The sequence below is a fragment of the Echeneis naucrates genome, chromosome 10 (assembly GCF_900963305.1).
Source record: "Echeneis naucrates chromosome 10, fEcheNa1.1, whole genome shotgun sequence".
NCBI classification, from domain to species: Eukaryota; Metazoa; Chordata; class Actinopteri; order Carangiformes; family Echeneidae; genus Echeneis; species Echeneis naucrates.
The window spans coordinates 7,884,352-7,904,876 of record NC_042520.1 but is presented as its reverse complement, the minus strand read 5'-3'; the positions used below and the strand labels follow the sequence as shown (position 1 = coordinate 7,904,876).

Sequence of the window (20,525 nt, the reverse complement as noted above, 5' to 3'; positions counted from 1 at the left end):
CATGCCATGTAGACCATCTGGTCCATGACTTTGGGATCTTCATATATCGGCAGCTTATTTTTTTTTTTTGCAATTTTGTAATGGAGTTTTCCTGGATAAGACCTACTGCCACAGTCCTGATCTTGTTTCATTCCCTTTACCAATGATAGTTCCACGGGCATCAACTTGTAATTAAGATGTATTACAATTGATGTATTCATCTGACAACCTGGCAAAGAAATACATACTGTATTTGAATTAAATTTGAATTTTAGACAACAGAAAAAAAATCATGAATGGCCCTTCACTGTGTAGTTACTAGGAAGATTTCACTGACAAATAAAATTTTAATAAAAGATGGATGCCATTGTTGTCAGTATATTACATTATAGCCACTGGGCTATTCATAAAACACATTTAAACATTGGCAATGATTCGGATCAGCTGTCGAGCTGTCATTGTCAAACAGGTTAAGCTTCATTGGCAGAAGAAAATAAATGGATGTATATTTATTAAAGAAAAAAGAAAAGACACAAAACTTCAACTCGGCTAAAATCTGATGCCACGTGTAGAATGTAATTCATGACGTCTAACTGGCGACTCTTGTGTTTTGTAGACATTTATAAAACTTGCTGTAATATTTTGATGAGCCATCTGGTTGAAATCTGCCACCTGTAGTCATCTTTGCCACATACCTGCAGATTCGACACCAGTGATACTGCGAAGGTGTGCAAGCCCTCTAGGGCCCATCAGTCAACACGCAGCGCTCAGAGGGAACATGTGACATGTGGCATGATTGAGTCAGTCAGCGAACACTTTTGAAAAAGTAAGCCAAATGATGCCAGTGCTCAGCAGGAGATCTCGCAGCTGTATAAGATGTATCAGAAAGTATCACAGTTTTTCTCTTTAATTTGAGATAGCATGAGGCCCTGAAGTAAAGGCGAAGACAGCGGAGGCAAAGACAAATGGGCCGAGAGCTCCCTGCTGAGAGTATAACACACCTAGGTGAGAGATTCAAGTGGTAGTAGACAAAAGAGAATGGAGGTTTAAGAGAACACTTTAGTGCCAAAAGCGGCAGAATTTGCCTTCTCAGTTTAATTTGCCCTCTGTCTGTGGGCCATTCTTCAAGGGGGATCCTTGTTTCCTCATGTTTTATTTTTGCTGGCTCTCTGGTTTCTTTGTCCAGGGCTCTGTGGATGGGATGGCTCTGTTGTCATTGGATTTATTTATAAGGTGATAAATATGTATTTAGTGTCTGTCTCTTTTGGTATACTTCGGTTAATTTGAATAAAACAGAAAATGCTGACATTGGATCATGAAAGTACATATATTTTGCTAGGTTTGCAAAGGAATCATAAAAGTCTTTTCCTGAAAAATAAACCACAAATCAAAAAATGAATTTATTAGAAGACTGGTCAGAGCAAAACACTATCCCATGAAAGTGGTAAAACAAACCAAGAAAAATCTCTGGGATTATCACAGAGAAACACTCATGTATCAACATTTTTGCCAGATTTATGCTAAAACACTATCACATTATATTAATTGGTCTCTGTAATCTGTTAACAAAGGAAAAAAAAAAAATCAAGCTCCACTAAGTATAAAGTCAAATCAGATGTAATCTTGTAAAGGAACGAGCTAAGATAGTGTCAGAAAATCAAACTGTAATACTGTATGTAGGACCGGTGTATTTTCACACCCTTTTAGCACTGCTTAATACAATAAACAACAACATCCCTGATGTCATGTGTTGACAGCAAGTGCTGGAGTTAGGCAGGTGCCTTCAGCATGGCTTCTTCTGGCTGCCCAGGAGATGTTGCCTCTTTGATTGTTTCTTCAAATATGCAAGCTAGCGCTATGGGAGCATATTGTTTGTTCTACATATCCTGGGAGACTCCCATCTTGGGCTTAAACAGAGCAGTTGTGATGATTAGCAACAAAGTGGGCTGCCTCTTTACAAGCTATTGGAAGGAGAGGGATGGGTATGAGCAATCTTTTTTTTCTCTTTTTGTTTCTACTTCCATTTTCTCACAATCAGTTTTCACTCCTAACTCGATCTCACTTATTCCTCTTCAGTGCCAGCTTAAACATGTGGCCCTTTGGTTTCATACACAGGCACCTGGGCTTGGTTTTAGACAAACTCAATGTTATTGAAATGTAAATGAAGAGTAATACATGCTGCCATGTGGCGCTTCCCCAGTGTGCAGACTTAATGATGTCTCAATTATGAAAATAAAGGTCTCTTCATTCTTGGACCAATTTGGTTATTGTGTTTAGTCACGTAACACAAACTTAATGCCACTTTAAGGGATCGGGGGGGGGGGGGGGGGGGGGCACATAATTATCTCCTTGGCCCTTGAAAAGTGACGGACAGGGCCTAAGGGATGGAGCTGAGCTTATCTGCCATCTACACACTGTCATTGTGAAAGAAGTATTGGCATGCATACAAATATTGAAAAACAAATGAGGGGATGCTGTGGTGATGCTGCATCTGATGGTACTGCACATTATGTCATCATCACATTTCAAACGCACAATGTTAAACCACATGCGCAAAGGTTTTATTAATATAAGGGTGGACACAAAAAAGTGGAAGCATTTAGCTCATTTTATCAATGTGGCATGTGAAAAAATATATTTTTCCTACTCAAGGCTTATCTATTCAGTACATCTTGTTCAAGGTGTTGGATATCAGTCCTTTTTATGTTGTGACACACAGTATTCAGTGTATTTTACAGCTATTGTCAAGATTACAGGATGCTTCACAAGATGGTTAGAGAAATAACCTACCAGTTATTTCAGCAGAAGTAGACCAACTGATGGTTGTTGTTTTTTGTTTTTTTTTACTTATATTAAAAATGATAAGGAAGCAAAATATTGAAGTTTGCTGATATGGAAGCTATGGTTTTAATTGGTTTATGCCATCTGTTGCCATCTAAGCCACCTTGGCCTGTCAGCTTGTTTTAATATGTGTAAATGCATTTGCATCTCAAAGTATTTAAATTATTTATTTCACTTTGTTGTAAGATTTTTTTTTTTTTAAGTACTGAAAAAATTCAGTGCAACATCCTGATTTAATATCATCCTGTATAGTGTCATTATTCTGCATATAATTTCAAAACTGTCAACACTATAATTCTGAAAACATTGCTCTTCTCTGCAGTGAAAAAAGACATGAAAGATGAGACTGACGACAGAATGTCACAGTTCAAGAAAAAGGCGAAGGAGCTTCGGGTCTTGGACCCTAAGACAGCGCAGAATCTTTGTAAGTATTCACAGTTCTCACATCTCTTACCAGCATGAACAGATGAACAGGACTATTTGTGAATAGCGTACTGGTAGATTTATGCTTAGCTCTATTAGAACGACACACTAAAGCATGCACATGGGTTGTTGTAAAGTTTTCTTTTTTTTCGGGTCAAATGCAAATGTTCCAAAAAAATCCCTCAACAAGGGAATTTCTCAGCTGTTGCACCTTTTTATTTCCAAGGGCATCCGCTTGATCCTAAAACTATAAAAAAAAAAAACAAAAAAAAAACAGAGTTACTGCTTATTGTATTGTGTTTATTTTGTGGGTAAAACATTTCTTGTAGTTTTTCCCAATGCCTTGGGATTTTATCTGCAGCCTCAAAATCCCTTTCCACAGTGAGACAATGGCTGATGACACCTCATGAAATATGCATGCCAGATTACAGGTCATCCTCTTTGCAACCCCCTCCCGACCTCCTGTTTATCCAATGTCTTTCATACCCCTCTCTTTCTAGGACAAGGATAGAGGCATGCAGTAACATACTGTAGACTCGTTCGCTGGTTACATCTTTTATGAAAAGTTAGATGAGTGAGTTCTTCGGGCAAAATATTGGGATCTTATCTCAGGAGGGGACATGTGGTATGAACATAAGGATGACACACAGAGGCGCCTTTGTGTGTGTGTGTGTGTCTTTTTAAATGCGGGCATTTGTGCACATTTGCTAGTGCTAGTTTGTACATGACATTGCACTTGTGTTGAGGCTGTGACAGTGTTGATAGGCGTCACTGTCATCTTTGATTACAGCCCGAGCAGATGGCCTTTTAATTTAACAGGAAGAAAATGTAAGTGTAGAATGTCTCGCTTCCCAAAAAGCTTCAGGTGGGAGGCACGTGGTTGTGCACAGCCCTCTACTCCAAGTCGCCTTGATACTTGCTACAGAAATGTAGATAATATTCACTGCCTGCCCCAGAACCCTCTAAACCTCTGTTGGAGGTTAAGGGACTGGAAGGAATTAAATGAATATAGTGACATCAGCTACACAATTATATCAATATACCAGAATACTGTGTACACCACTACCTGAAGAATGGCATCGACATATCTTTTCCCCAATTCCAGTTTTTACAATAAGCTGCAAATGAACATTTGACTTGTGGCTAAGACCTGAATAAAGAGAACTACACTTGTCGATGCAAGATAAGATATGAGCACTGTCTGCTTTTTGGAGGGAATAGAAGAAATCCTGGGACTGTGATCCTTCACTGAGAATGACTGCATGACCCAAATTACTTAGCAATCAAAGCAATTGCTAGAAACAAACATTAGAATAAAATTGTAGGTAGTTTTCTTATCATTAGTGGACAACTATAACATTTGATGTGAAATCACCCTGAATAGCCCAGCAGTATTATGACCAGATTTGAAGTCTTTAAGTTGATGAAAATTCTGACTTCCACCACTTTAAATCTGCAACAAAATGTTATAATTCAGCCTGATTCACATCATGGAGAATCAAAGAGTCGGCTACAATGATGTGAGCCAAACCATGTTTCAGTTGTGTAATTAAATTACAGTGGCCTATTGTAGACTTCAGCCTCATTGTCAGCAATCAGAAAATCATAAGTGACCTAGACTTTTGGTGCTACAATGGAAGCAGAGGGCAGACCAAGGATTTTTCATATTTATTGTGTATAAGTATAGCTTTTCCTGCAGACTTTAATAAAAACAATCACTTTGATGCACGGTAGCCTTAAAATGTTTAAAAATTAAAAAATTGGGTTAGAAAACGAGACTTCACAACAAGTTTGGCTAGAAGTAAGCCTTCTGAAGGGAAACTTCACTTGATTTTGTAAGGTATTCAAAACTTAAGAAGTATGAGCCAGTGCAAACCGAGTTGGAAAGTAAACTTTCTCTAAGTTTATAGTCTAAGGGAAAATTAATCAGATAAAAACGATTTTGTATTATTTAAATTTAAACAGTGGTTGTTAAAAAATGAGTATTAAAGTGAAGAAAACCTAAAATATCTGTGTTATGTGTGCATGATATTGCAGAAATATTGATTAAATCAGATTGATTTTTAAAGGTCACACTAGTGGACAACTTTACACCCCAATGAGTGTAAACATCAGTGTTATTTCAAATGAGTTGCATAGTAGATGTCTGATTTCTTCAGAATGCCGACCAAAAATGCAATTCAAGTGTAACAAGCAGAGCGTCAGCTGTTAAATTCATACGTGACTGATATATAGGACAAGTTGAACAGATAATAAGAAATGTAAAGCAAACAGGTATGACATTTTTCATTCACGCTACTGAGCAAAAACCTATCTGAATGTAAATTACCATTACAATATGATGATATATATTATATATTGTTTATTTCAGTTCTGAGTCAACAATTGTTTTGAGCACATGAACAGCATCACTCCTCATCAGAAACAGTAGCAATGAAATGACACCAAGTGTACGCAAATGTAACAGATGATTTTAAAAAGGAATGCATTACCTCCCCTTTTGTTGCATGTTAAATGCAGACATCAGGTCCCTCTGCTGCAGCAGTAAAGCAGCTGTTGAGTTACTCTCCTCCAACTCATTACCAAGCTTCCACCTGTGACTTCCACCTGGATATACCATCAGCTCCAATTTCCACTGTAGACACCCCCCATGGAGAGTAAAACACCCACCAGGCTGTCCGTGAAGGCAAATGCAGTTCTTCAATACTTCTTTGTATCCACCCAAACTAAGCCTAAGCCACTGATGTTTTTGTGGATCCTCCTTTGTTCACTTTTTAGTAAAAGTCAAGCAGTAATTGCATTATTTTACTACTGTTCACTTTTACTGATAAATCTTGATGTTTTCCTTCCTGATTTCTGTCAGGGTGACACAAACTATCCTGTTGAGGGGCAGAAAGTGTATTAGTTTTTCCAAGTGACAGGACAGGTCTATGGTCATTTTGTCTGAGGAGCAATGAGTGCTGAAATGTCTCTTTGAACCCCACAGTCTAATAAAAAAAGGGAGAGGAAATGACTCTCTTCTCTCTCTATCACAACAGCAATTTTCTTGGGCTCGTTCCGCTTGCCTTATGAAGAGATCCGGGACATTGTGCTGGAGGTAGACGAGGAAAGACTGAGCGAGTCACTCATCCAGGTAAGACTGATGTTAACTGTTGTGTGTTTGATTTTTTCTCTGTCTGTCACACACACACACACACATACATGCAAACACACTTCTTTTTATCCTCTGGAAAAAAAAATGTGTATATGGTGAGCTTTTCTTTTTCCACCTGTTTAGGTAGATGGTAACCTTTTTTTGGTGTCTGGCAGACAGCTAACTGAGCCCATTTTAAGTTTGGTGTGGTCTGTTTTTGGCACAAGTCAGTTTCCTCATTCTCATGTAGACCAGAGAGACCCCCACCATTCATCCTTTTATAATGGATGATGAACAACAAGAGTTGGCAAAGTCCTCCCAGCTCCACCCTCCTTTACTCTTGCCTCTGTCTCATGCTATGATTGATGAGCCTCCTAAAGCTAAGTTGTTTTTGCTCCCGTTTTATTTCTGTTTTCTTGTCTGAGAAAGCAGTAATTAAAGGCAGTGTCGGTGAATCTGAGGTGAAGAGGCATCACTGGACATTTTGAGCCTCAATCTGCTTTAATGTCTACTGAATTGTCCTCATGTCACACATTAATCCATTCCTGTTATGTGTTGTTAGTGTATTATTTTTACCCTGTAGATGTTATAGACCTCAGGAGTGAGCAGCAAACAGAAACTTAGATTTCAATATAATCTAGGCAGAGATACACTTTGTCAAGTGTGTGTGCATATTTATTTTTTATGTCCAACCAGCAGTGGGTATGCTCAGTGTGCAGCTTTAAAACTTAACTCTCGTTTCTTCTACTTTGGAGAAGTAAATAAATAAAAATGTTGCATGAAGTTTGAAATATATGTCCTTTCCCACATAGCTTATCAATACACACTTGCACGGTTTGGTTCCTTCCCACTGCTTGAATCCCAAACAGTAGTAAAAGATGGTGGTATATACTTAGATGGGTACTATCTAGAAGTCTGCCCTGCAGGAATATTATTTTGAGCTCTGATAACCTTTAATTGGCTGGCAATCTGACAAAAAGTCATTGTACTTTATTATACTTTATGAGAAGGTAGATTCAAGAGAAGGGAGTTAAGGTATTGACCTTTTATAACCTTCAGCCTCTCTAAAGCAAAGTAAAACATGCTCAGAATTTGCCAGTAGGGCAGCTGTATACCAAGCCTTTCTCAGGCCTTAGCCTTTCTTATTGCACACAACATCAGGCAAGTGGCTGGACTGGTTCACAGCAGTCTGATTGTGTTACAGGGAAACAAAATATTGCTCCCACCACTAAGCAGTTGCTACTGAATTGACCACAGTGTACAAATACACTGAAGAAACTGCTCAATAGTCGAGTGTATCAGTGAATGCTTGAATGAAAACTCTTGCTTCAGTCATAGGCGTGGAACTGAACCAAACAAAAAGAGATAGAGAAAATGTTTTCTGTATTAAAAGAGAAATCAACATGAATCAATGGTTTTAGGGATATGGTCTGTGATGTGGAATAGATGAAAAAAAAAAAGAAATAATATTCCTGTTTCCACATGGTAGCAGCTACTCACCCTCTTTGAAAGGGTTTCCATTGTTACCTCTTCCACATCCTCCTTTAATAAATATGAAAGAGGACAGGGAGGCTGCTAACAAAGAGGCAGGCTCAATAAGACTTAAGAGTTAGTGTGTGAGTCAGCATAAGCATCTGGGAACCAAGCAAAGTGAAGGGGGAGTCATAAGGACCATCTGAGTTAACTTGCCAGTGCAGAAGGACTCTGCATCTCATAAGTGTTTCACTCTGAGATAGCAGTGCTTGAGGGTGATACAAGCCTGGACTGAGCCACAAGGACAAAGCTCCAAGAAAAATATTGTATATATGTGTGTTTCATATTTAGTTGCCAGAATAACACAATTATATTTCATTAACCTGCAGTGTCTTCCGTTGACATACATGTTAGAATATACAAATAAAACTCTAGATATTCCAAATATAACTTAATCTATCATTAATTTTAATTGCAAACCCAGTTTCATACTTTTACTCTGAAACTTCTGAGCTGTGTATTTACATAAATCTGCTTACATACTGTGCTTGAGTGTGCTTTTTACCTTTTTTGTTTTTACCCAAAGTGGTTCCTGGACTATCAACACAAGAAGAACTAAAAAGTCAGTTCTAGTATTTATGTTTGACAGAAAGCACAATTTGCTCCAAGATTGCTACAGCAGTGTAAGGTTTTTTGCACAGTACACAGTAACATTACCATTTCACAAGTGAGAGAAGCTAATTGTTGCTGATTGCACACTCTCTTGCACAAGCCAAAGAAAAATAGGAGTAAGATAATTATAGAACAACACCATTCACAAATTAACTCACAAATTAAAGAAAGATGCCAACCACACATGCACAAGCAATACAGTTAGATCTATAGAGAGGCACTGAAGGAAAGCAAAGAGACTCCCTGCTGGGTGACACAGTCCTGAGTGTGGGCTCCATCTGCACAGTGCTCATCTACACTCATTATACTGATTAATCACTCTACACCACCCACTTTCAGCCACACGCCAATCACCATTTATCCACACAGACAACTGCACACTCATATAGAGAAGGAAAATGCGTTGGTATGGCTTGGGCAATGATGGAAGGAAATGCATTCACCATCTTGCTAATGTCACAGGGAGTGGGTGAGTCTGTGCATCTTCAATAAAAGTAAAGTAAAAATAGGGAAACAAGGGAATAAAGGTTGTATGCAAATGCAAGATGAAATCTATATTGCCACCTCTTATTTAAATACCAATGTTCTGTATTCGTCAATGATGCTGATACCATGGTGTTACCTGCTGCTTTTGCACCTAAAATTTGACAAGTCCAAGATTAAAAACCAGGCATAAAAGGGCTTATTACTAAAACATCACAAACCTGATGGCTAATATTAAAACATTAAGTAGTTTCCAATTTAAAACTGTTATTGAAGCAGGTAACGTAATAATGTCACATTTTTAACATGATACAACAGAGGCGTTGCACGTGCTACTGGTTTGATAGCCATGCTTTTTTGATTTCTGCAGCACATTTTTATTAGCTTCTACAAATGTGCACTGATGAACATTATGACCTTGACAATATGATTTACTGTACCTGGCTGGCAATTCTATAAAGCCTGCATGTATCTGATGGGGAGCTGGGATAAAACAGTGGCTCAGTTTTAACTGGCCTTGTAGCACTTGACACAAGGGGAAAATAAAACTCTACAAAACTCAGCTCAGTTCAGAATTTCAAAAGAAGGGAGGTGACATGTAAGTAAGGCACAGACAAATGGAAGGAATAGTCAAAGTGGAAGGAATCAAGGAAGCAAGAGGTGTTCATAATGCATCTAAAACTCTGTAACTCAATCATATTATCTCCCTTCTCCGTCGACATGTCTAATGTAATGATTTGTCAGCAGAATGTGGCAGTGTGCTGGCCTTGAAGTACCCCTACAATGTGTCACCCTGGCAGATTAGATAGATAGAAGTTGATTGGCCCTCCTTATTCTGCATTACGGCCCATCAACGACTCAGGGATGATGTACACATCCCTGAATGCTAGCAGACAGTCCTGGCTCTTACCATCTATCCAGGTTCCATATGAATCTTGCGATTCCACACTTCTTTTTTTTTTTTCCATGTCCATACACAGCACACGCTATCATACGCACAGTATGTTAACATCAATCTCCTAGCAGCTACACAATTGTTTCCTTTATCATCTGACCAGTGAATCTATTAAAGCTGTTTGTACATGTGCAAAGCAGCATGGTGGCATAGCGGTTTGCGCGGTTGTGGGCTCAGTTCTCGGGCCCCCACAACCCGGAACCAGATAAGCAGTAGAAGATCAATGAACGTACATGTGAAAACACAGGTTTGAATTCAACCCATCATCCTACAATTCAATTCCTTTTTCCTAATTACAGGTCACTTTGTGTGTATCTGGTCACTTTCCTCAACCTTAAAAAGACCTGAAAGCCACACCACTTCCATACCTTTTATGACAATGAGTTGAAGAGAACAACAAAAGACAATAATGAACTGTGCCTCAGTGAAAACAGATTGAGAAAGCTTGGAAAATGTCTGCTTTTAAAGGGCTGACAGCTTGACTAAGCTGTTGTTGGCTGGCAACAGAGGCAGCAAGGGAATGGTCCTGGAGACTTTGTTTGTGGTGGAAGGAGTCAGGCATGTGCACTCTGGGCTTAAGGGTCCTGGTTGTATTGTTTTTGCATTTAGTTTTGCATCCCAGGATTTTCAGCCTCTGTTGTTCTTTCAGTAGCTCCATGGCTAAGTGCATATTCCATCTCACCTGCCTAAAATCATGAACCACAGTAGCTATGCCCACGACCTTGCCGTCATTGACTTATGTCGACTTTCCTTGGTGTGTTAATTTCTCCCAAAGTCCTTCAAAGCCTCTCTGCCCCAAGGATTGGGTTTAACTGGCATAATAATGGTATTTGGTCCCATGCCCTTATAGTTCTTGCCAATGAAAAACAAGGAGGCTAAACAATGCCAAGATTATTAATCAGCACTTGTAAACCTGAGTACTTTATGGTGTAATCAACCAGTACACGTGCAGCAGGTTAGTCAGATTAGTTCACTGTCAGTGTTTTATGATGAAATAGGTTGAGTGTATTCATAATTGCATTTGACTTATTTGTCCATTATCAATTTTAATTAATTTTATTGCAGAGTAAGTATGTCATTATTTTTTTTACACATGCCGTCAAATGTTTTTATTGTCATGTAGAGCAAAAAAAAATGTTTTGTGTTTGTAAGTGTAATTGACTTCAACACCAGCATTAGTCCAGTTGCATCTTATTATGAAAACACACATCAGGCCAATGTGGAAAAAAAGAAACATAACTGATAGAAACAACAGAGCTAATCATAGAGCAGTAGAAGAATGTAAATAAAAATATGTATTATTGCGGTTTTTTGCTTCTTTTTTTTTTTTTTTCCATTTTCAGTAAGTTTCAATTTAGAAAATTTAGAAAAGAATCTGTCCTTCTTTCAGTGACATTCACACTTAATATTCATGGAACTCATTCACGCATTGAATTGTCTTGATTTGTGACTGAGAATTTTTGTATATAGACCCCATTACTTTAGACAATTCATTCAAACTCTTTCACTTGAAGTACATTTTCAAGTTACCTTCATTTAACCTAGCCTAATTAACAGTACTGGACTTCAGGGGACTCTGTCATGACTGTAGTCCCTGGAAAAATCTTTAAAGCGTTCCAGTGGCTGACAGTGTTTCCATTGTTGTATTACACGTGATTCACACTCTCTGGGAGAAAGAGTGTCCAAGGCGTCGTTAGGAAGATTTCTTACTTACGGTAGGGGGATTAAATGGTATTGGTTTCCAGGAATTTAGATTAATGCTTAGACAGTGTACTCTCCAAGCTCTCCCAGTGTTTTTTTTTTTCTCTTTGTCATGCCACTTTTTTCTTGTTTCTCTTGTATAATATTTCTACTGGACCACCTTACATTCTCTTGTTTCTTAATTGGCATATCTTGGGAAATTGCTCTTTGTGATTACAGTTATTAAATCTTTTAAATTCCCTGCAGAGCATGCATACTCTCCTGCTGTCCGCCCAAGCAAATATAAGCTTTTTAGGGTCTAATCAGCTTTCCTGCCTCCCATCACACAAAAACAGGCCATGGTTTCTCATGCATGTCACAGTTTTAGTTAGAAGTTTACATACACTCATCACAGGAATGAATGCCATATTCATTGTGGGCCCTGTGTAGTTTAGACAAAATCCAGAATAACTTCTGACCTCAACTGTATACAGTTTAGACCTTCCAGTGCTCCTGTGATGTCCCATTATAGCCTTTTCTATTTTCAACCATGTGCCGTCAATGACAATCACTACACTGACTCAACAATTTAGCGCTAATGCACAATCACAAAGTGTCATATTTAGTGCTGGCTACTTTGGTTAAAATGTTACATAACAATCCACATTGTTATTCTAACTCAGACTTTCATTGCTGATTAGACTTAACATCCATTAGCCTCTGGGTGTTTTTGAAAACAATTACATTTAAACCGTCACAACATTTAATATTGGAGATAATATCCACCATTTATTTTCCTTTTTTTTTTAATAACCATTGTTTTTCAATGGAAAACCATGATTTGAATGACATGCACAGAAGCTGAAACTTGGATGGAGAGAGAATTTACAGTGAAAGATACAGATTTACATTGAGATATCAAACCAAGAGAACTGCTCCAGAGCAACAATTTTCTCCCACCCTTCTCCAGAACTTGCTACATGATCTAGCTGTCTGAAATTAGAGAGTCATCACTAAATGTGTTAGCACACCCAGTTTTCTGGTGTGTGGTAACTCTCATCAGCAGATGATACAGCCCTGGGGGCTTGTTTTGCAGAATATCAGAGTAGCTTCTTAATGTTTAATGTCTGCCAATGTGTTTTATATTACCCCATCTCCTTTTCAAAAGGAAAGGCTAATGACTAATACTACACTGCTCCTATTCATTTGTAATTAATGTGCCCTATGTTGCAAATGCACTAGTAAGAATATCAAAGAAGTGCAAGGAAGTGTCCAACATGTCTCGTATTTAAGCTCAGCATGTCTTAATGAGTAAATGTGTGCACATTATTTTTAGCACTTGCCGTCTGACAGACTAGAGGTTTTAAGTAAACAGTATGAAGCTTTTTTTTTATCTATTCATTATATGATTTACAATGAGCTGTAGGATAAGCACATGAAAAGCAACTTCTCTTTTTTGAAACGAAAAAAATCTAAATGATACAATGCTGCCAAAGTAATGTAACTACTGTAAGCAGCAGGACAGACAACCATGTATTGATTGATCAGGACACAAAAAGATAAACCCTCTGTTACCCAACTGCATGCTTTTTCATGGCATCTCATGGAGCTTATTTTGTGCTCTTTATTTTCTTACTGTGATTTAATACATGTTAATTTCTGGTAAATTGAAAAGAAAAAATGACAGCATTGATATGTGTAAAGTGCATTTTTACAATGTTGGACCAGTTAAGCCTTTAAGTCTTTTTCTAAGCACATTTTCGGTCATCAATCTTCATTTACTTGCCAACAATGATAAAACAATGTTATAATTTTGAATTTATTACTAAAGCATTTTTTTCCTGATTAACTTCCAGATGTGTCTATATTTTGATCTGTTTTAATTTCAGCTGATTACAGATAAGATGATTTGAAAAGGAGCACTAATGTCGGTTCATAGTTTTCAGTCACGTGACTTGCGTTGATCCCTGGAGGGCAAAAAACCGGATCTGCATTTCTGTCAATTTCAAAACAGTTTCAAACCATGAATATGTAGATAATCTCTGTAAGATTACGTTACATAAGATAAGAACATAAGATTAAAGTGCAAGTTTTGGGCACTTGCAACCCACACACGGCACCCGCCGCCCTATTTCAGCAGTTAAAAACAGCTAAGTCCCTGCCAGACCTCCAATTCAGCCATGTCTACTTTTATCTTGTGGAGAATCGGACGGTTATAAGTACTTTCAATCTGGACGGGTCAATAATGCTGCCGTTTGGGAGGTGAAGGACATGAATTTCTTCATTGTCAAAGCTAAGGTGAGTGCTAGCGTTGGCTAACGTTGATACGTGTCATTAGTGTCAGTTCACTCCTTCAGTCAGCATTCTGGGGCATTAGTGACAATTCATGAATATTTTTGTTTGGTTGACAAAGTCCCTTATAACATGAATCTAATCCCAAATGTCAGGTAAACCATTCCTACAGTTTAAATGACCCACAGTTGACAGCTGGGGTTGCTGTGGAGAAAGAGGGATCGGTGGGATTTGGCCACTGCACCTGTATGGCAGGTTTTGGGGGAAGTGGGCTTTCTTTCTCAGACAGACTTCTGTAAAAGCAGACCCAGGCTTGTTTCCTCGTTGATTTGTGCAGCAAATTTCACAGCAACTATCCACCGTTTTGGTAAAAGTTAAGCCAAAACTAGTTAAAAAAAAAAAAAAAAAAGTGGCTGGCGGGCAGCTGACAGGTAGAGGAAATAGCTTCTTTTTGCCCTCCAGTGGGCGTTCCAGCAGTGGTGTGATGTCACGTGAAAACTGAAAATGAGGTCTTAGAGCTGACAGCACGTTTGAGGTTCTAATGTACTACAATAGCTCTGTTAATGAGACGTAATGAACCTTCATTACCACTGACCCCTTTGCTGGTTCACCAGTTGTCCTCCCTTGTGTTTCTTTTTGTATGAAACCGTCTATTTCGAAGATACCAGTCATTTTGGCTATTCTTTTTTTTTTCATTCAAATTGTAACAAATGAAACCGTGTATCAGAGTTTTACGCATTTGACTATGTACCATTTCTCTTCACTTTGCCATAGCAACAACCTTTCCACGAGGATTCACAGGAGTCTTTCCTACTAGCCTTGCTTGCCATTATTACTTATCTCTCTTGTCAATCACCCAGATAGCCGTGATGTTCATCCATATGCATGTGCCCGTCATTACATGTGGTAGTGTAGTGACTTCAGGGTCTGGCAGCACCCATGCCAGCCTTTGTTCTCTGTTGTAACAACAGGTGATTGTAGCAGGCTGGTACATTGTCGGGCATCATTTGCATGGTGTAAAAGTGCGCATGTGGGGCAAGGTGATAAGTGTGGCTTTGCATTGGTTGTGTTGGATTAGTGCTTAAGCAGAAGAATCAGCGTCGCCCTTGGGCTTAATTGTGGTTTATTTAGGCAGACAGCACATAACTCTCTTCTGCATCAAATGCTAATTTAACAATGAAATGTGAAATACATTATGCTGATTTGCTAGGGCTGGAAAAATAAAACAGAAAATGATAAGTATTAAATAAACAAAGTACGAGCAGGAGAAAGGGAGTGAAGGACTGGCTTTGTATGCTATCAAATTCAAAAATTGATGGTTAGCACCCAAGGTACTACATGTACTTTTCAGTGATCACAACCATGCCGCTCGTCTTTAGCCACAGATTCCAGGCCAGGTATTCTGTCCTAAGGTTGAATATTGATGAAACATATACGCACACACAGCACAACAGTTACATTTTGATTAGATGGATTCCATGCAGCTTCTCCTCCAGTACACTGAGTACTGTATTTTCTTAACCAAGTAAAAACATTTTTCCTGTTTTCACTCTCCAATTCAGTTTCTTTGTGTTTGTGACAGATGGCACATCACTCACAAGGCACTGTCAGACAGCAGAAACCGCAAACAAATTAATTTCTATTACTGTTTTGTATGCTAGCTTTATTCTTCTTTTGATTTATAGTCTCATGCATGAGCGCTGTATTGGGGTTCACTGTATTAGACAGATAGAAACTGTAGAATATTCACAAATGAGAGCAAATTCTGATGCAGTGCAGTAAGATTCATCACCTTTTTTCCAACTGGACACTTTTGTTTTTCTCAAGCAAATGCTCTTGTATATAGCTTGCCTTCATGTATTAAGTAAAAACTGTTTTCATCATGGATGATGTGATATATAGCATGATTATATAGGTATTCACATTTTATAATGCAATCCCCTTCAGTTTATGAGAGGTAGGCTTATTTGCAAGTATTGGGGGCTCTCACCAACTTCAGGAGAAAGTGCATTAAGCCTTTAGACGCATTTTATTTATCACTTGGTGCCTCAGATTTTTTTTATGTGTTGTTTTTTTCTGTCTGCATTATTTGTCTCTGTTCCAGTCTATATATATTTTTTTTTTTTTTTACCAAATTCTATCTGCTTATCTCTTTTGTTTCTCAATGTGAACTCTCAGTATGCCTTGTTAATTTCCCTCTTAATCTTGCTTCACAGCTTTCATAGTGATTGTTAGTGCTCAGGTGCACACATGTAAAAAAATTCATCCATATTTCCTCCTAAAAGACAAATTTAATGTCACACTAAGTCTGTCAGGTTTCCAGCCCCAACCCTCAAATTAATCCCCCCCATCTCTCTTTCTCACAGCCCTTTCCCTACTCTCTCATTGTGTTTGTGTCTTTCTCTCAAACTCCATTTCTCATTTAGTTTAATGCGATTTTAGAATCTGTCACACTCAGTTTGTTGCCTGTCAGTCTGTCACTGTAGCTTTGCTCGTAGTGAGATTTGAGTTGTTTGTGTGCTTTGGCAGGGTGTGGATTCTGTAACACTACAGCAGCTTGTCTGACTGATGTTTAATGTTTAACATATTTACCTTTGAGACAAGATTTGCAGATCCCTTTGGATGATTTCTCTTTTTTCTCAATTAAGTAACTGCTCTGATATTGGGTTCATTTTTTTAAATTGTTGCATTAACAGGATAAAACATGTAGTGTAATTGAAAATACTTTACCTCTGATCTTAACTGAACAGCTAATATGTAGTTTACATTTTTTTAATTAAAAATAAGCAAACTGAAAACATTCAATCAGAAGGCATCAGGAGCTATCAAAACTGCATCCATTCTTGTAAACCAAAATCCAACTTGATAGGTTTTGTTCCACATAATTCCAGATATCTGATAGTAACCTTTTGTTTAAGATAGATGTTGTCTACACCCACAAGCTATTGTGTGAAGTATTTTTTTTCCTTTTGATTCTCAAGCTTATTTAGGAACAAACAAACAAACAAAATAGGTTAATTGCACATAATGTTGTTTTATGTTTTTTTTTTTTTTTTTTTTTTTTTTTTCGGGGATTGGGGGGGGGGGGGGGTTCAATGGACTGGAGAAGTGGGCCTTAACATATATATATATATATGTGTGTGTTAAGGCCCACTTCTCCAATCCATTGAACCCCCCTCAATCCCCGAAAAAAAAAAAAATATATATATATATTATATATATATATATGTTAAGGCCCACTTCTGTGTGTGTGTGTGTGTGTGTCACTGATTCAAACTGAAGTCCTCAGTGGTTCACCGTGAGCCAGGCAGGGAGCCTGCTGAGATGTCACTGTAGGGAGTGAGCAGTCCCACGTTGCTCTTCATCGCAAAGCTGTCTCACAAAATTGCAGAGAAAATAAATTAAAAGGAGAAAATCACATCTGTCAAGCACACAGTAGAAATGGCTCGTCTTCTGTCTTTGTTGGAAACCGCTAACCAGTTAGTGGAGCACTTTTTACTTGACTTGTGTTTTACACATCAGGGGATCGTTCCTCTTTGTTCCTTCAGTTAACTCACACCAACAAAGACTGAGCTGTTCAGAGAAAAGCTTTATTGACTGACTCGTTTCAAACCAAGGCCGGGTAATTTGGGGAAAATATCTAATTGCAATCTTTCTTACAACTATCACATTTGCAATTTGATGTGTGATTTAGTTTTGTGCTTTTTCAAATGCCCATGGAGGTTTGTTGTCACTTGGGTCGCTCCGAACATTTGGTGCCATTTGAGTTCTCATAATTTTGTGTGACAACAGGCTTCAACGCTTCTTACTAAAAGCATTTCTTTCATGGTTAACCCATTTCTACTATAGAAAAAAGTGTGCAGTATCTATTAAATTTCAAATAATAAATCAAAATTAAAACAATAATAATTTTCAAGTGCTGGTGAAGGTCTGTGTTTCCTCCCAGTTATGTGTTTTGTTACTCCGAGTTATTACGCTTTCAAACGTCAAATGTCAGATCACAAAGTTGACCAGATCACAGGAGGATTTAAAAAAAAAAAAGTAACCTGATGTGCTTTACTAAAACAGCACAGACAGCACATTTAAAGGGCTTTACAATGTCTCACAAATCCATTGGTGGACCGAGCATCCTATTACACATTAAACGGGCCACTCAATTCAAAGTGCATAATAATGTGTACAAAGCAGCACTGCACTCAAATTCCTACATTTCGTAATCACCTGAACTCAACGTGCTGACGAAACAGCCGAGCCTCAGACAATTTGGATTCAGCAAACAAACAAGGATAACAAGTGATGCAAACAGGGCAGTGGTTACAACAACTATGTAATTGAAACCCTGAATAAGAAACATCTCATAAATCCATCGGTGCATACTGTTAGACACTCGCTGCAAAGTGCAGGAGTCACTATGAGCTGCTGGCTGTATCTTTTAGACCATTTTTTTGGTAATGCCTCTGGACAAATCACAATACGGCTACAGGGCTGAATAATAAGGAAGCGGCAGAAATCATATGCAGCTTCAGTGCTGCACTTTCTCAATCATCGGATCAAACTGTCTTCATGTTCCAGTTGAAATGGATACATGTGAGCCATTACCTCACCTCCCACCTGGGCGGTCAGCACTTAGGCCACCTCTGATCAGGGAGCACAACAGGGAGGAAAGCCATGCTTATGCTCTGGGTCCGACTCACTGAATAAGGTCTGTTCTACATTGTAGCTTTTTTTAAACTGCTAATCACACTGTCTGACGATATCATTCAATTTCTTCTGGCTTCTTGGTTATCTGTAAAATTTTGGCATTATTATTGAGAATAATCATTCTCTGTACTCTCAGTATCAAACATTGTGCTGGTGGTAAATTAGGAATTTTAGATAGACAGAAAGATGGACACTGCATAACAAAGATGATAAACCACTTATTACTCAAGACACTAGGTATGCACATAAATATTTTCATTATCATCTGTTTTTGAATGCTGAATATTTGTGCTTCAGACTCCTCTTGTTGCCTCACTAGCACTCTGACTTCACCAGCTTCCTCTGCTGTAAACTGTGTGATTCAGTTTATGCCTAAATGATGCTTAACTCTCCTTTTTTAAAGTGTATTAACTTGGCATGCCGTGAAACTCTGAACTTGATTCACTGGATGCTGGTTGACGGCGGCAGAGATCAAAGTATGGTAGTGAAAGCCCTGCAGTTACTGTCATCTTCTACAAACGTTTAGTGAACCGTAACCTATATCTCATTACTTTTACATTCTCCGTTAGCCTAGCAACTGCCCCCGTACCTCAAGTGCAGACTGTTCGTTGTCTGGGTTGCAGCAGAGGAGCTATTCTGACAATATTTATTGCTGTGAAATTATTATTATTATTTTTTTGGTACAGTTTTTATACCCCAAAAAATATACAGCTCCAAGTGAATGTGAGGGGAAAACACCGGTACCGGTGTTATGAGGCTGTCTGAGTCCTTGAGTTGGCCTGCTGACAGTAAATCTATAATAAATAGATTTAGTATTGTGTGCAATGATAACCTAATCTGTTTCAGAATCCAAAAAACGACTAAGTAACCTTTCTATTCACTCAAATAATGGAAACTGACCACATTTTGACCAGCGAGCCTACATGTTTACTTGTTGATGGAAATAATTAAATGTGCTGGTTTGGGTATAAATTGTGACAGTTTTTTTCAAACTGAGCACATGATTGAATGAAGTATATACAGCATCACAATTGGGACGTAGATACAAATATGCACTACTGGAGCAGTGAAAAGCCTTTGAACTATGGCAGCAGAAGAATAACAAATCCAGTGCTGTTGTTTGAATGGTAGGACAAATGTAATGCTCTGACTTTAGGTGCATTTCTGAGCAATTAGATTCACTGAAAAACATCACTGTTGACGATCTTGAAACAAATCTTAAAATGTATTTGACACATGAACTCAGAATGTTTTCACTGAACTAAACATGTCTTTGAGTTGCTACTTGTACTGTCAGTGGCAAAATTCAAATTTATAACATTGTACGTGCAATAGAACATAGCAGCAGGGCAGAGAAATGGCCTCAGTTCCCACTAATATCTACAGCTCGATTCCTACTATCATCGAATTAGCCATAAACATTTATCCAGGAAATGTGTAGTCGGCAATTTTCCAGTAATGAATATATCAATTTTTCTCAGACATCCAACAATATACATTTGTTTTTTTGACAATGAGAAAGCCGTATTTATTAGATGCCTGAATTTATTAAACCTGAACAACCAGTTTTGCTGTTTGCTATTTTGTGAGTACTCAGTCGTATCTTGGCACATGTGCTGATATGTAATTCCTTCATCTCTGCCCAAGGCTGTAAATGAATGTGTGGTGTTGCTAGCATATTTCCAGTAATCTCTCCTAGACTGCTGTGTGTGTCTGGTGGCCTGTGGTGCAGAGTCTGGCCCAGCATCATCACCCGGTCTCCCACAATGTCTCACATATGGTGCTGCCTTTGTGTCAATTGTGCTCTGTTGGATTTCTGATAATTAACAAGATGACAGACAAATGAAATGACAAGCACAAGGTGGATTGGATTTTTCATTAACTTTTCTCCTT

At 38.3% G+C, this 20,525-nt stretch overlaps 1 protein-coding gene across 2 annotated transcripts in view; it reads left to right on the top strand.

Moving 5' to 3' along the window:
• Nucleotides 1-20,525, top strand: part of diaph2 (diaphanous-related formin 2) — a 338,700-nt gene that overhangs the window by 182,497 nt on the left and 135,678 nt on the right. For both annotated transcript variants that reach the window (XM_029511765.1, XM_029511766.1), the window contains exons 18-19: nt 3,143-3,244; nt 6,282-6,376. In XM_029511765.1, the coding sequence (XP_029367625.1) occupies nt 3,143-3,244; nt 6,282-6,376 (197 nt within the window). The remainder of the gene's footprint in view (nt 1-3,142; nt 3,245-6,281; nt 6,377-20,525) is intronic.